Source organism: Nicotiana sylvestris, chromosome 12 (genome assembly GCF_000393655.2).
Source record: "Nicotiana sylvestris chromosome 12, ASM39365v2, whole genome shotgun sequence".
Taxonomy (NCBI): Eukaryota; Viridiplantae; Streptophyta; class Magnoliopsida; order Solanales; family Solanaceae; genus Nicotiana; species Nicotiana sylvestris.
In genome coordinates this window covers 106,816,042-106,831,802 of record NC_091068.1, presented here as the reverse complement: position 1 = coordinate 106,831,802, position 15,761 = coordinate 106,816,042, and the positions used below count along the sequence as shown (strand labels likewise).

At 43.7% G+C, this 15,761-nt stretch overlaps 1 protein-coding gene across 1 annotated transcript; it reads left to right on the top strand.

Moving 5' to 3' along the window:
- The first annotated feature begins 13,212 nt into the window (after positions 1 to 13,212).
- On the top strand, positions 13,213 to 15,202 carry LOC138883506 (uncharacterized). Its single transcript, XM_070164196.1, has 3 exons — positions 13,213 to 13,471; positions 13,651 to 14,210; positions 14,696 to 15,202. Exons 1-3 carry the CDS (start codon positions 13,213 to 13,215, stop codon positions 15,200 to 15,202), a joined length of 1,326 nt encoding a protein of 441 aa, XP_070020297.1.
- The last annotated feature ends 559 nt before the right edge of the window (positions 15,203 to 15,761 follow it).

Below are 15,761 nucleotides of genomic sequence, written 5' to 3'. Positions count from 1 at the left end.
AGGCGGTGATGTGAATGCCTCAATGTAAAAGCAAGTTATGGATGAAGATGTTGAGTTGCGGGATGATGATGTACCTTTGATTGTTGATGATGTGGTTAATCAAAATGCGAACAATGATGTGCGGATTGATATTAATAATGAGGCCGAGGTAGAGACTCAAGATGTTGTGAACCCGTCTAGGGAACACGTGATTGACATGCCCGAGCCGGTTGTACAAAAAGCCAAGGCACCTTTGCCTAGGCCACCTCCACCTTATCCTCAACGGTTAGCAAAGCAAAAGAGTGACAATCAATTCAAAAAATTCATTGACATGATGAAGAGCCTCACAATCAATGTCCCTTTGGTTGAGGCACTTGAGCAAATGCCGGGATATGCAAAGTTCATGAAAGATTTGGTTACAAAGAAGAGGTCGATGGAGTGTGAAACAATTAAGATGACTCATCAAGTGAGTGCCATAGTGCATTTAATGGCACCCAAGCTTGAGGATCCCGGAGCTTTTACTATCCCATGTACTATCGGAAGTGCAGATTTTGCTAAAGCCCTTTGTGACTTGGGGGCTAGTATTAATTTGATGCCTTACTCTGTTTTCAAGACTTTGGGAATTGGGCAACCTCGACCTACCTCAATGAGACTTCAAATGGCGGATCGATCGATGAAGCGACCCTTGGGCATAATCGATGATGTTCTTGTCCGTGTTGATAAATTCATATTGTCAGCCGACTTTGTCATATTAGATTGTGAGGTGAATTTTGAAGTGCCGATTATTCTTGGAAGACCTTTCCTAGCTATGGGGAAGACATTAGTTGATGTTGAAACGGGTGAGTTGACATTCCGAGTGGGAGATGAGAAGGTGGTATTCCATGTTTGCAAATCAATGAGACAACCAAATAGCACGGAGGTGTGTTCTTTTGTGGACATGGTCACAGCCGTGATAGTGGATGAAACAAGTTCCATGATCAATGTTGAAGATCCTCTTGAGGTCGTGCTTCTTAACATGGATGTCAATGATGATGCTAGTAGAGTGGAGTGCGTGAATGCATTGCATGGTATGGGTTCATATTCTTATGAGCCTAGAAGGCTATCTTTAGATCTTGAAAACCGCAAAACTCCACCAACGAAGCCATCGATTGAGGAGCCACCGGTGTTGGAGTTGAACACACTTCCTCCACACCTCAGGTATGAATTCTTGGGTTCAAATTCTACTTTACCTGTCATTTTTTCTTCTTGCCTTACTAACATGCAGGTTAAGGCCACCTTGGCGGTTCTTCAAAAGCAAAAAAGGGCAATCGGATGGACTCTAGCTGATACTCGGGGTATAAGCCCCGCCTTTTGCATGCATAAAATCATATTGGAGGAGGATGCAAGGTATTCACTTGAGCATCAAATAAGACTAAATGAGGCTATGCAAGAAGTTGTAAAAAAAGAGATTATCAAGTGGCTTGACGCAGGTGTGGTTTATCCCATTTCTGACAGTTCATGGACTTTTCCGGTGCAATGCGTACCAAAAAAGGTGGAATGACTGTAGTGACCAATGACAACAATGAGCTTATTCCGACTCGGACAGTGACGGGTTGGAGAGTTTGCATGGATTACCGGAAACTGAACAAGGTGACTAGAAAAGATCATTTCACATTGCCATTCCTTGACCAAATGATTGATCGTCTTGCGGGCCGGGCTTTCTATTGTTTTTTGGATGGTTACTCGGGGTACAATCAAATTCTCAATGCCCTGGAGGACCAAGAGAAGACGACTTTCACATGTCCTTATGGCACATTCGCTTTCTCCAGAATGCCATTTGGATTATGTAATGCTCCGACGACCTTCCAACATTGCATGATGGCTATTTTCACCGACATGGTAGAGGATATCTTGGAGGTCTTAATGGATGATTTTAGCGTGGTTGGGGATTCTTTTGTGGAGTGCTTGGTAAACTTGGATAGAGTGTTGGCCCGGTATGAAGATACCAACCTTGTTCTAAACTGGGAAAAGTGCCATTTTATGGTAGAAGAGGGTATAGTGTTGGGTCACAAGATCTCGAAGCGAAGAATTGAAGTTGATAAGGCCAAGATCGAGGTTATTTCAAGGCTTCTTCCCCCTACTTTTGTCAAAGGGGTGAGGAGTTTTCTTGGGCACATGGGTTTCTACCAGAGGTTCATCAAAGATTTTTCAAAGGTAGTTAACCCGTTGTGCAAATTGCTAGAGAAAGATGCCAAGTTTGTTTTTGACGAGAAATGCATGGAGGCTTTTGAGCTCCTTAAACAAAAGTTGACAACTACCCCCATCATCACCGCACCAAATTGGAGCTTACCATTCGAGCTCATGTGCGACACGAGTGACGTTGCGGTGGGGGCGGTTTTAGGCCAAAGGATCAACAAGATGTTCCATCCGGTGTACTACTCAAGCAAGACCATGAATGAGGCTCAAAGGAACTACACAGTCACCGAAAAAGAGTTGTTGGCTATTGTTTTTGCTATGGAAAAGTTCCGTCCTTACCTTATGGGGGCTAAAGTTATTGTGCACACCGACCATGCCGCCCTTAGGTATTTGATGACCAAGAAAGATTCAAAGGCAAGATTGATGAGATGGGTTCTGCTCCTTCAAGAGTTTGATTTAGAAATTGTTGACCGGAAGGGTAGCGAGAATCAAGTGGCGGACCACGTATCCCGTTTGGAGGAGGAGGGGAGGCCTTGTGATGGCCTTGAGATCAATGATACATTTCCCGACGAGCAACTCCTTGCGGTGTCAATGAGTAGAATACCGTGGTTTGCCGATATTGCAAACTATCTTGTTACCGGAATCATCTCGTGTGAGCTCTCTTCTAACCAAAGGAAGAAGCTCAAACGAGATAGCTTGGATTATTATTGGGATGAGCCCTATTTGTTTAAGATTTACACCGATGGTGTGATTCGACGATGTGTCCCGGAAGAGGAGCAATTGGGTATTTTGGAAGCTTGCCATTCCTCACCCTATGGTGGCCATCATGGCGGGACGAGAACGGCTTCTAAAGTGCTTAGTTGCGGATTTTATTGGCCTACTTTGTTTAAAGATGCCGGTGATGTGGTCAAAAGATGTGATGAATGCCAATGAGCCGGTGGAATTTCAAAAAGGGATGAAATGCCCCTCAATACAATTCTTGAGGTAGACATTTTTGATGTTTGGGGCATCGACTTCATGGGTCCTTTCGTGAGCTCTTGTGGAAACACTTACATTTTGGTGGCGGTAGATTATCTCTCCAAGTGGGTTGAAGTCGTGGCTTTGCCCAACAATGAAGCCTGGAGTGTTGTAGCATTTCTTAAAAAGAGTATCTTCACGAGGTTTGGCATCCCCGTGCTATCATTAGTGACGGGAGATCTCACTTTTGCAACAAAGCTTTTGATTCATTGCTAGCCAAATATGGAGTTAATCACAAAGTAACCACCCCCTATCATCCTCAAGCTAGCGGTCAAGTGGAAGTCTCCAACTGAGAAATTAAGAGTATCTTGTCTAAAACTGTAAATGCAAATAGGACCGATTGGTCGAAAAAATTGGATGATGCTCTTTGTGCCTATCGGACAGCTTACAAGACTCCGATTGGTATGTCCCCGTACCGGTTGGTGTTTGGGAAAGCTTTCCATCTTCCGGTGGAATTGGAGCACAAGGCTATGTGGGCCTTGAGGAAGTTGAACTTAGAATGGGAGGTTGCTGCAAATCTGAGGGTTGAACAACTTAATGAGCTCGATGAGTTTAGATTCCATGCATACTCCAGCTAGTCCTTGTATAAGGACAAAATGAAGTACCTTCACAACAAATATGCTCGAGGCAAGGAGTTCAAAGTTGGGGATATGGTTCTCTTGTTTAATTCCCGGTTAGGTTTGTTTCAGGATAAGCTCAAGTCAAAGTGGAGTGGGCCATTTGAAGTTGTGTTCGTGACCCCATTTGGTGCTCTTGATCTAAAAAACAAAAATGGTGAAATCTTTAGATTCAATGGTCACCGGGTCAAGCATTATCTCGAAAAGTTCGATGGCAGTAACGTAGTGGCGCTTCTTCATCTAAAGTGATGTGGTGGTAACATGCATCGTGCCGTGATGTTAAATCAGGCGCTTCTTGGGAGACAACCCATGTGTAGCTTAGGATTTTTGAGCTAACTGTTTATGAGATGTTGCAGGGATTGTATTGAAGCAGTGCAAAACAAAGTTTGAAAATGGCATAGTCTCTAAAGATTGCCAGCGCGGCCGCAGTGCATTTTGTGCAGTCCACGCTGGTATGAGTCAAAAGGGGGACTCTCTGAAGTTCTTCACCGTGGCCGCGGTCAAGTTAGTGCGGTCCGCGGTGGGCTGACGTGGCCGCGTTACACGTTTTTATGGTCCGCGTAGGTTTCATCAACCAGCGCGGTCCGCGGTCACTTTTGTGCGGCCGCGCTGGTAGGTAAGTACGGGTCCTACTAGGGCTCTATAAATAGAGACCAAGGGTCTCATTTTACCCTTTTCGCAAATTGGAAACCCAGAACCCTAATTCTACTGTTCATCCCCGTCCAAGACTGAGATTCTTGCTTGTGTGGATATATTGCATTCATTCTTCATAATCCTGGTAACATTTCATGCATTTTTTATTATTACTCTTTTATTTATTTTAATTGATTGCCAGTAGTTTGTAACTTCTTTGCCTTCACAATTGTCTTTGAATTGTTAGTCTAGGGTAGCTTCCATGTTAGTTTGAAATAACTAAGGATTGGGTACATGAGAAGGGACAAGTAGGGGTAAAAAGTTGAACAAAAATAGAACAAAAGCATGCAATCTCTAGCTTACTCACTGAACCTAACCCAATGCGGCCCGCGGTCACCTTAGCGTGGTCCGCGGTGCCCTAACGCGGTCCGCATTACGCTTCCACGCGGTCCGCGATGCTTGAATGACTGAACAACTTGTGTCCAGTGCGGCCGTGGTAACTTTTGTGCGGTTCGCGTTGGCCCACCGCGGCCGCGACCCCATTTTGTGCGGACCGCGGTGTGAGATTCAGAGAAGACCCTTCCTGGGGTTTTGTTCAGTACGGCCCGCGGTTGCCTTAGCACGGTCCGCAGTGCCTCCAACGCGGACGCATTCCTGATGGTGCGGTCCGCGGTGCCTGGTTCTGCAGCAGTGTCTGCAACTTTCATTTTGCTTCTACAATTTTAATTCAGTCACATGTTTCACTGCATGTGCTTCAACTAACAATGTTAGATGTGTTTGTTTGCAGACAATGATAAAACAACGAGGAAAAAGTGCTAAACAACCCGGCCGAGGTGACTCCTCCCGTGGAGGAAAAAGGGAAACAAGTTAAACTCACTTCCCGACCTAAAATGAAAACAAGCAAACAAATTGTTATAGACGACCAATTGGGGAGTGAGTACGTACCCTCTCAGGACCTCTCTTCTAATTCAGGGCCAGCTACTGTAGTCCCGGCTTCACATACTGCCCAAGCTCCACAGCGTATACCTTCTGAGTCGTCTGATGGCTCAGCAGCAGGCAGTGGTGAATACTCCACCTCCCCCACAACTTCAGTATCTGGGGAGAGTGCAGAAGGCGGGACTAATAGTGATAATGAGGTACCGGACAGTGGGGAGCCCCAGGTTGGGGGTGTTGAGAGAACTAAAAAACCTGAAGTTTAGGAAGATCGATTTATCAACCAGGTGGCATTCCACAAATTTAGAGAATGGTGGCCGTCACGGAAGTTGATACTTGAGCAGAGCTTTATTGACAAAGACCTTCTACCCATAAACCCCAATGTGCATAGACAGTTCCAGGCTTGAGTGGGTTGGGAGTTCTTTAAAGACAATTGTTTGAAGGCAAATGAGCATATGGTCAAGGAGTTTTACAGCAATGTGGCTCATATCTTGAAAGGAACTAAAGTGACGAAAGTGAGAAACAAAAATATGGTTTTCACCGGGAAGGCGTTGAATGAGTATTTGGGGTTCATTGACGAAGATGAGTCCCTGTACAATGAAAAGTTAGCAATGGGCGAGGAGGTTCGTCCGTGGTTAGCTTCGTACCTAGCAATCCCGGGTACGGTTCCAGAATGGTTACAAGCAGGGACCAAAATACTTCGGCGAACTTTCAACTTCGAGGCTAGAGGGTGGTTGACCTTTGTATGCAGTCGGCTCGACCCGACTACTCATGATCAGACTATTCCACTTGCTCGGGCGGTTCTTATTCCTTCTATTATGGCATGTTATCCTATCAATATGGGCAATGTGATGTCCCACACCATTTCTGCAGTAGGGGTTGAGCATGACCGGAACTACCCTTTTCCCAGCACCCTTACTATGTATTTCCGGGACTTGGAGGCGAAGAAGAGACTGTTTGACGTCAAGGTAAAACCTGTGGCTCCATTCTCCTGGTACAGTTTGAAGGGGCCAGACAACCCCAAAGACAAAAGTTACAAGCCGCCTTCCTCTACTATAGCTGGCCAGTCTGAGGAGCCAGTGGCGGTAGTGTCTTCGGTTGAGCCCCCCACAGAGCCTTCCACCATGCCTACTGTCACCACTGATGATGATTTGCCTCCAGGATCCTCCTCCTCTGCTGGCCCCAGTACTTCAGTTGACACGGGGGTCCCTTCTTCCCGGACTCATCCTTTCACAGCCCAGCAGTTGAGCCGGACACTAGCCAGTTTGAACAACTGGATGTCAGTTGCGACATCCAAGTTGTCTACATTGTCTGCTACAGTTGAGGCCCATTCAGCACCTTCCACTACTCAGTTTCCTCAGTCTATTGAGGACACAGTGAAGAAGTTCCTAGAAAATCAGGAGAAGATTATGAGGACTCAGGATGCCTTGACTATGGCGGTGGATTCACATGGCAAGGCTTTGAAGAAGCTTGCCAAGGAGCACAAGAAGATGAGGAAGTCAAGGGCATCCAAGGAGTCAGTGAGAGTGCTACGGACTGATGTGGACAGGCTATTCGCAGGCCAAATGCCTTTAGACTTGTTATTCGGGGATCCAGCCCCAGCAACAGCACCGGTGCCATAGCCATAACAGGAGCAGGAGCAGGCACCCAAGCCCCCAAGAAAGAAGAGGAAGCTCCCCAGTTCAGTTGGTGCAGTTATTGAGCTACCAAACCCACAGGAGACCCCCTCCAGTGATGCACCTATCAGTCAGCCGGTTCAGGAGCAGTCCCCAGTCCCAGCAGCTAAGCAGCAGGAGATCGGGAACTAGTCTGAGGTTCCCGTACATACAGAGGACTTGGGGACCACTGATGATCCCATGCAGACGGACCAGGCCTAGGGAGATCCTATATCCTTTCTTTTGTTTTGAAATTTATCTGATAGTTGGCATTGAGGACAATGCCATCTTTTATTCGTGGGGGTGCGCCCTACTTTTTTCTGGATGACTGTATATATATAGATTCTTAGTTTATTTTTATTGATTTTGTGTTTTTTTACTTTGGGCTGTATATAACTTTACATTTCTGTATATATTCATCCCCCGTTGTATATTCTACTCCCCTATTGTATATATTCATTCTATTTTCTATTTTTTGCAAAATTTTTGTTTTTAGCTTTGTAGTTAGGCTCGTAGCCGCTTGTTTTGATTTTGGCGTTTCCAATAAGCCCTTGGTTTTCTTAATTCCACGGTTCTTTCCAAGGGTGGAGTATTGTGCGAACCGGGTGGCTCTTCCCAATGATAGATGGTGTGACAACCTTCTTAAGGGTTTGAGTCCGTTTCTTTGATTTTTATTTTGTTTTTGATAGCGTAGTTAAAGGCACCTCAAGCAAAGCTTCACTTGAGCCTAGCACATTTTCCTTTGATCCCATGGTCAAAGACATAATGTTGTGTTTAGGATGGTGAAAGTCGTGGCTTTGAGACTCTTGCGTTGACCAAATGATCATCATGTGGTCTTTTTGGACCATTGTGTGTTTAAATCATAACTAAGGTCGTTGTGAGCCATTGACTAGATGTCTTTAGCAAATCCCTAGCGTGTGAGGTGAGGAATTGAAATTTGAGTCCAAGTCCCGAGCAAATGATCTAGAACTTGCCCTGAATGTCTGTTGAGGCGAAATCCTAGGTGAAATTTGACTTGAGAAATGATTATAGGCTCTCCTTGATCCAAATGCTAAGTTGAACAATTTCATAGCCTTCCAATGAAATAATCCCTAGTTAACCTTTTTGAGCCTTAAACCTTTTTCTTTCAAGAACCAATGCTACAAGCCTATACCCGTTCTAAACGATTACCCTCTCTCGGCACCCAAATCTTCCCTTGAGTAATGGCAAAAATCTAAGTTTGGGGGGAGAGACAAGAAAGGAAGCAAAGCAGTAAGGTACAAAAGAAAGAAAAGAAGGCAATGAAAAAGCAAGAAAAGAAAAAGGACAAAAAGAAAGTCCCATGTGAACAAGAATAAAAAGGGATTCAAGGAAAACAAAAGTGAAAAAGGTGTGGAGAAAGTAGAAAAAGGAGAAATGTTTTGAATTGTATAAGAAAGAGTGACAATGTGTCTCTCTAACCCCTTGTGAAGAAGTTAAATCCTCAAAAAAAGCCAAGAAAGTTGCGCCGAAATGAATCAAAATAAGTGCTTAAGGGAAGATTGAACCCATGTGAATAAAAATATGTCCTACCCTTGCCTAAAAGCCTTCACAATGACCCACAAAAGCCCTATTTGATCTCAAGTTGAATGGAGATTACATTAGTGGATACATAAGGGGCAAGCATATGGTACTTAGAGCCGGACTTGTGACCTTCCTTTTTTAGAGAGATGAGTGAAATTTCATTTGCTTCGATTTATGTGTCAATATTTAAAATGTGAGGTTCGCTTAGGGAGAGTTGAGGATGTGAGAGTTTGGGTTCCACAATGACCAAAGTAAGTGAGAAAAGCTCTTTGATGAAATGTGTCAACTCTTGATGCTCTTGTGTCACACTTGATCCATAGCTTTCAAAGTTTTAAATGTGTTAATGATGCATTCGTATTGAGGGCAATTGTTAGTCCCAATTGATGTTTGTTGAGGTTATTTTAGGATAGCTGGAATTACTTGGATGTTCCTTTAAGGGGTGGGTCTTATTTTGTTTGCTCAAGGACAAGCAAAGGTTTAAGTTTGGGGGAGTTGATAAGTTAGGATTTTAAAGTGTTTATGTCCCTACTTGCCTATGCTTTGAGTATAAATTGATACAAAAACAGTCCCAAAATGCTCACAAGTTGTGCTTGATTGCAGGGTTGATTGACAAAGTGACGAAATGTCAAAGATCGGCTCAAAAAGGAGTGAAACCTGCTCAAGTATCAAAGACCAAGAGAAGTGAAGAAAAAGGGGCCTAGTGCGGACCGCGTGACAATGACTGCGGCCGCACTAGGAGGTTCAGAGACTGGACATTTTCAAGCTTAAGGTCACGCGGCCGCAGTAGGATTCACGCGGCCTGCGGAGAAGCTTCGCGGCCGCACTCCTGCTCTGTGCGGTCTGTGTTCATAGGGTTCAGCAAAGGACATTTGTCCTCACGCGGTCCGCGGTCATGTCTACGCAGACTGCGCCAGTTGCCTTTGCGGTCGCGGTACACTCCCACGCAGTCCGCATCCCCCAGTTCAAGTCATCAAACAACTGAAGCCCAAGAGCCAGTGCGGCCGCGGTCCGTTTTGTGCGGCCCGCACTGACCCCACAGGGGTATTTTTGTTCAGTTTTTCCAGCCTAGTATAAATAGAACATTTTACTATTTTTTCAATTGGGCGGTCAGATCTGAGAACAGAAGAACAGCTGCGCTTGGTGTTGTAGCCATTTTTGGCATATTTGCTTCCCATTAACAATAAATTATTGTAGTTTCTTCTTAGTAATTAATTAATATGTGTAGTTCTTCATCTATTTCTTCAGTTTCTTCTTTAATTATGTGTAGCTAAACCCATTAGCTAGGGTTGTAGCTCAACCCTATTATGAGTAATTGATGGGTGTTGCCATCTAGGGTTAGATTGACTATGAGTGTTTGTTATTTGGGTTGATTTTATGATTTAATTTAGAATTGGTGGTTGCAAACACTGATTCAAGCTTTGTGGGTTTCTCTTCTTGAGAAAAAGAGTCTATGACCTCAAAATTGACCCAACAAGGAATTGGGATAGACTCATGAGAAATGATAGTCCCAATTAACGGGTTAAATCTCGAGAGAGTAATCACCCTACTTGAACCCTAGTTGCTTGGTCTAGTTTGCCAACCCAATTGGTCTCGAGAGAGTCAATTGGGCAAAATCACTCTCTCTACCGAGAGGTGTGAGAGTGGGTAAAATTGTGCAATGGTTATAGCATAAGCCCCAAATAAGTCAATCGAACCTAAGTAACATCTACCCGTCAATTAGCCACCAAGGTAATGCCACGACCCTAATGCTCTTCCTTCCCATTAATTACAACTTAGCAATATTCTCCTAGCATAATCTAGCTTTAATCCGTAGTTTTATAATAGTAGTTATAAATACAAAAACTCAAAAGATGCTTGAAGTGACATTAGAAGCACAACCGCAACTCTAGGCTAGACAGAAAATACAACTCCACTACTAGCTCCCTGTGGAAATTCGATCCCGGACCTCTATTCGGGTAAAAGCTATTGCGATCCGCTCTTCTTACCATAGTGTAGTGTCGAGTCGGCATCGATCAGTTCCACACGAAGATTTCTCGTGATGGTATTGAGGCTTTTTGTTGCAATGCTAATAAAGGGGAAGAAAAGAGTGATGACCTATCACTGACACCATCTCCGAAAAAGCTCATTGAGCCCACTTCTCAAGAAGTTAATGCTTGCGAGGAAAAAGTTACATTCACAAATGATAATCTTTTGCTAGGTGACACTCTTCATAACCGCCCATTGTACCTGGTTGGATATATGCGTGATGAAAAGGTAAATCAAATTTTGGTTGATGGAGGATCCTCAGTGAACATTTTGCCAATTCGCACCGTGAAAGAACTTGGTATTCCCATGAACGAACTCTCAGAAAGTCGTGTGATGATCCAAGGATTCAATCAAGGGGGGCAAAGAGCCATAGGTGCAATCAGGTTGGAAATCACCATCGAAGATATGCAATCAAGTGCATGGATATATGTGATCGATGCAAAGACTTCATACAACATCTTGCTTGGAAGGCCTTGGATACATGAGAACAAAGTGGTTCCATCTACCTACCATCAATGTTTGAAATACTATGAGGGTGAAGTCGAGAAGAAGATAGTTATTGATGATGAGCCATTCACCGAGGATGAGTCACACTTCGCCGATGCAAAGTTCTACTTGAAGAACCGCATTATGAAGGAGCTAAAAGCCGGTGATGTCATAAAAAGTAAAAATGACGAGCCCACAACTAAAAGAGGCGAAGTGACTAATGTAGAGTCAAAGATGTTATCGAGGTTCAACCCAATGCAAATAAATCTTATAGAGGGGGTATTGCGTCTTATGGCAAGAAAGTGAGTCATGCACTCCAATATGTCCCTAAAAGGAAGAAAGACGATGGTGAATCATCTAATCTCCAAACTAACACGCTAAAGGAGCTAACTCTTCCGGTAAAACGAATTGAGGCAGTAAAGTTATCCTCGAAGCCGCTTGTAGGGTTTGTAGCCCAAAAATATTTACAGAATGGGGCACTCCCTACAAAACGAACAGATGAAGGTTTTGACCCTAACGCTTACAAGCTATTTGCAAAAGCTGGATACAATCCCAATGAGCCGTCAAAGTTAGGGAAGCTCCCATCAGAAGCTTCAACGAGGCAACCACGTGAAGGTTTGGGATACAAGCAACCGTCACCAGTGCGCATCTCTATAAGAAGGGCGAGCGGCAATTATATCACTGTAGAAGATGAATCGGCCGCTTCTAACAAGCCTTCTGTCTTTGACCGACTTGGAAAATCACTTGTGAGGACCTTAGTGTTTGAAAGATTGGGTCCATTAAAGAAGGGGAACAAGTTTCGGAGAAATTCTCAAAGCATAAGAACACCGGCTTCACCCAAAATCCAGGAATCTCTAAGGATTTCCAAAGTTTGGTTCCTTCTAGAATGAGGCAACGAACAAAACTTGTGGTTTCATGTAAAGAAATACTAAAGGTAAAGCCATATATTGTGGTCTACAATAAGGAACGTGACGAAGATGAAGAAAGTGTGGGTTCTTCGTATCATGTTATTGTACAAGTCGAGAATGTCGTTCCATCTTCAATGGAGGATAATGTGGAATTGGAGGATATTTCACTGTGTTATCACATATCCTTAAACAATGGGGACCCTCAAGAAGATAAAGATGCGAAGTATGCTCCACCTGAACTTGAAGAAAGAGTGAAAACGACAGTTAATGCCTTAAAAAAAGTTAACCTTAGTACCGATGAAAAACCAAGACCCACCTACCTAAGTGCTTGACTAGAAGTTGATGAAGAGAGCACTTATATTGAGTTACTCAAGGAGTTCAGGGATTTCTTTGTTTGGAATTACAAAGAGATGCCTGGCTTGGACCCGAAGTAGCAGTCCATCACCCTGCAGTCAAAAATGGTGCTCGCCCTGTTAAACAAGCTCAAAGGCGTTTTAGGCCGGACTTGGTTCCCTTGATTGAAACCGAAATTAACAAGCTCATCGAAGCTGGCTTTATTCGTGAAGTTAAATACCCAACATGGGTTTCAAGTATTGTCCCTGTAAGGAAGAAAAATGGCCAGATTCGAGTGTGCGTTGACTTTAGAGATCTTAACAATGTGTGTCCGAAAGATGAGTTCTCGCTTCCCATTCCAGAACTGATGACTGATGCTACTACTGGGTACAAGGCAATGTCATTTATGGACGGTTCATCAGGATATAACCAAATTTGCATGGCACCAAAAGATGAAGAGCTCACTACATTCTGTACCCCCAAGGGTATTTATTGCTACAAGGTAATGCCTTTTGGCTTGAACAATGCTAGCTACTTACCAAAGAGCTATGCGGAATATCTTTGATGACCTTCTCCACAATAATGCTGAATGCTATGTTGATGACTTGGTGGTAAAATCAAGAAAGAAAAGCGACTACTTGAAAGACTTGAGAATGGTGTTTGAGCTGCTCCAGAGATACCAACTTAGGATGAATCCATTAAAATGCGCCTTTGGAGTTACCTCTAGAAAGTTCCTGGGTTTCATTGTCCGACATCGAAGGATTGAAATAGATCAAGCTAAAGTACATGCAATCTTGAAAATGCCTGAGCCCTGTAATTCATGAATTGAAAAGTCTGCAAGGAAAGCTAACATACCTTAGGAGATTCATCTGAAACCTAGCTGGGAGGTGCCAACCATTCAATCGTCTTATGAAGAAAGGTGTACCTTTCAAATGGGACCAAGCATGTAGCAATGCCTTTGAGAGCATTAAATCCTACTTGATGAAGCCTCCGGTTTTGGCAGCCCCTATACTTGGAAAGCCACGAATACTATACATTTCAGCACAAGAAAGGTCTGTTGGAGCGTTGTTGGCCCAAGAAAATAATAAAGGGAAAGAAAACTCCCTTTACTACTTAAGCAGGATGATGACACCGAATGAGCTAAATTATTCGCCAATTGAAAAGTTAGGTTTGGCGCTAGTCTTCTCAATCCAAAAGTTGAAGCACTACTTTCAAGCTCATGTCGTTCGTGTTGTTTCTATAGCAAATCCCATCAAGTTCGTGATGTCAAAACTTGTCCTTAGTGATCGACTAGCAAGGTGGTACCTCCAGTTTCAACAATTTGAAATCGTGTAAATCCCACAAAAGGCTATAAAGGAAAAGCATTAGCGTACTTCTTGGCAGATCACCCTATACTTGATGATTGGGAGCTAACTAACGAACTACCTGATAAGGATGCCATGGTCATTGAAGTTCAGCCTCCATGGAAGATATACTTTGATGGTGCTGCACATCGCGGAAGAATTGGTACTGGTGTAGTGTTTGTCACTTCTCAAGGTGAAGTTCTGCCCTACTCTTTTACGTTGATGCAACTCTGCTCTAACAACGTTGTTGAGTATCAAGCATTAATACTTGGGCTCGAAATGGATGTCGAATTGAAGCGGTTACAATTGCAAGTCTTTGGTGACTCTAAGTTAGTGGTCAATCAGCTTTTAGGTAGTTACGAGGTTAAGAAACCTGAACTACGCCCATATCATGATTACGCTAAAAAATTAATGGGGTGGCTTGGTGATGTGACTATTCAGCATGTGCGAAGGAAAGAAAATAAGAAGGCTGATGATTTAGCTGCCCTAGCTTCATCGTTAATCCTTCTTGATCAAGCGCAAGTTACTGCCTGCCAAAAATGGGTAGTACCGCCGCCAAATGAGGCAAATGTGAAGAAAATGAACTCAAGCATCTTGTCGTTGTTTCTGAAGTTGAGAAAGAAGAATGGTGACAGCCCATTATCGACTACTTATGCTATGGGATACTTCCAGAAAATCCGCGGAGAAGGACTAAAATCTGTCATTGTGCACCTCGCTTCCTTTACTACAAAGATACTCTATACATAAGGTCATTCGAAGGAGTACTCTTACGATGCTTAGGGGAAGAAGAAACACTCCAAGCTTTGCAAGAGGCACATTCTGGGGTATGTGGGTCACACCAGTCTGGATCAAAGCTCCACTTCCATATAAAAAGGATGGGATATTATTGGCCAACGATGGTAAAAGATTGCTTGGACTACACTCGAAGATGCAAGGCTTGTCACTTCCATGCGAATTTTATTCATCAACCTCCTGAAGTGTTGCACCCGACTGTTGCATCCTGGCCACTTGACGCTTGGGGATTAGATGTTGTTGGACCATTGCCAAAGTCCTCTGGTGGGCACCTATACATCTTGGTTGCAACTGACTACTTCTCAAAATGGGCTGAAACTGTTACTCTTAAGGAAGTAAAGAAGGAAAATGTTGCAAGTTTCATCCGAGTAAACATTATTTATCGCTTTGGCATTCCTCGTTACATAATAACGGATAACGTAGAGCCATTCGATAATAGGTTGATGAACAATTTTTGTGAACTCTTTGGCTTCAAGCAACATAACTCTTCGACGTACAATGCTGTCGCCAATGGTCTAGCTGAGGCATTCAACAAAACTCTATGCAACTTGTTAAAGAAAGTCGTCTCCAAATTCAAACGAGATTGGACTGACTGTATGGAAAAAGCTCTATGGGCATATAGGACGACTCACCGCACGCCACCACAGGCGACTCCTTATTCACTCATTTATGGAGTCGAAGCCGTCTTACTTGAGCGTCAAATACCTTCGTTACGACTGGCTATTCAAGTAGGGATCACTGATGAAGAAAATGCTCGACTTTGATTAGCAGAGTTAGAGGCTTTTGATGAGAAGAGGTTGGAAGCTCAACAGAGTCTTGAATGTTATCAAGCTCGATTGTCTCGCGCCTTCAATAAAAGAGTTCGCCCGAGATCCTTTCAAGTAGGAGATCAAGTCCTTGTCGTACGAAGACCCATAATTACTTCCCATAAACCTGTATGGAAGTTCACTTCAAAATGGGATGGGCCATATGTCGTACAAGTATCTTACTCAAGTGGGGCTTACAAGCTGGTTGATGCAGATGGCATGAGAATCGGCCCTATCAATGGTAAGTTTTTGAAGAAGTATTATCCTTGAAGTCGCAACGCTCCTTGACGCATGAGCCTAAAATGCATGTTGCTACACTCATGGCCCGCATGAGTCTAAACTGTGTATGCCCCCCCCCACACAAAAAAAGAGTCCGCTAGGTTGAAAACTTTGAAAGAGGCGGCCTAGGAAAAAGTTAGGACATAAAAAAATCACCTAGTTTGAACTATGGTATGACTTGATCCCCTTCACCAAGGTACGTAGGCAGCTTAGAGTTTCATTCTAAGTTCAGTCGCAT

What these genes read in the sequence shown, in the direction of transcription:
- LOC138883506 (XM_070164196.1), top strand. Translation starts at nt 13,213, where the DNA reads ATGAAGAAAGGTGTACCTTTCAAATGGGACCAAGCATGTAGCAATGCC. An exon ending in TTCGCCAATTGAAAAGTTAG is followed by an intron (nt 13,472 to 13,650) that starts GTTTGGCGCTAG and finishes ATCCCACAAAAG; the next exon opens with GCTATAAAGGAAAAGCATTA. An exon ending in TAGTACCGCCGCCAAATGAG is followed by an intron (nt 14,211 to 14,695) that starts GCAAATGTGAAG and finishes CCATTGCCAAAG; the next exon opens with TCCTCTGGTGGGCACCTATA.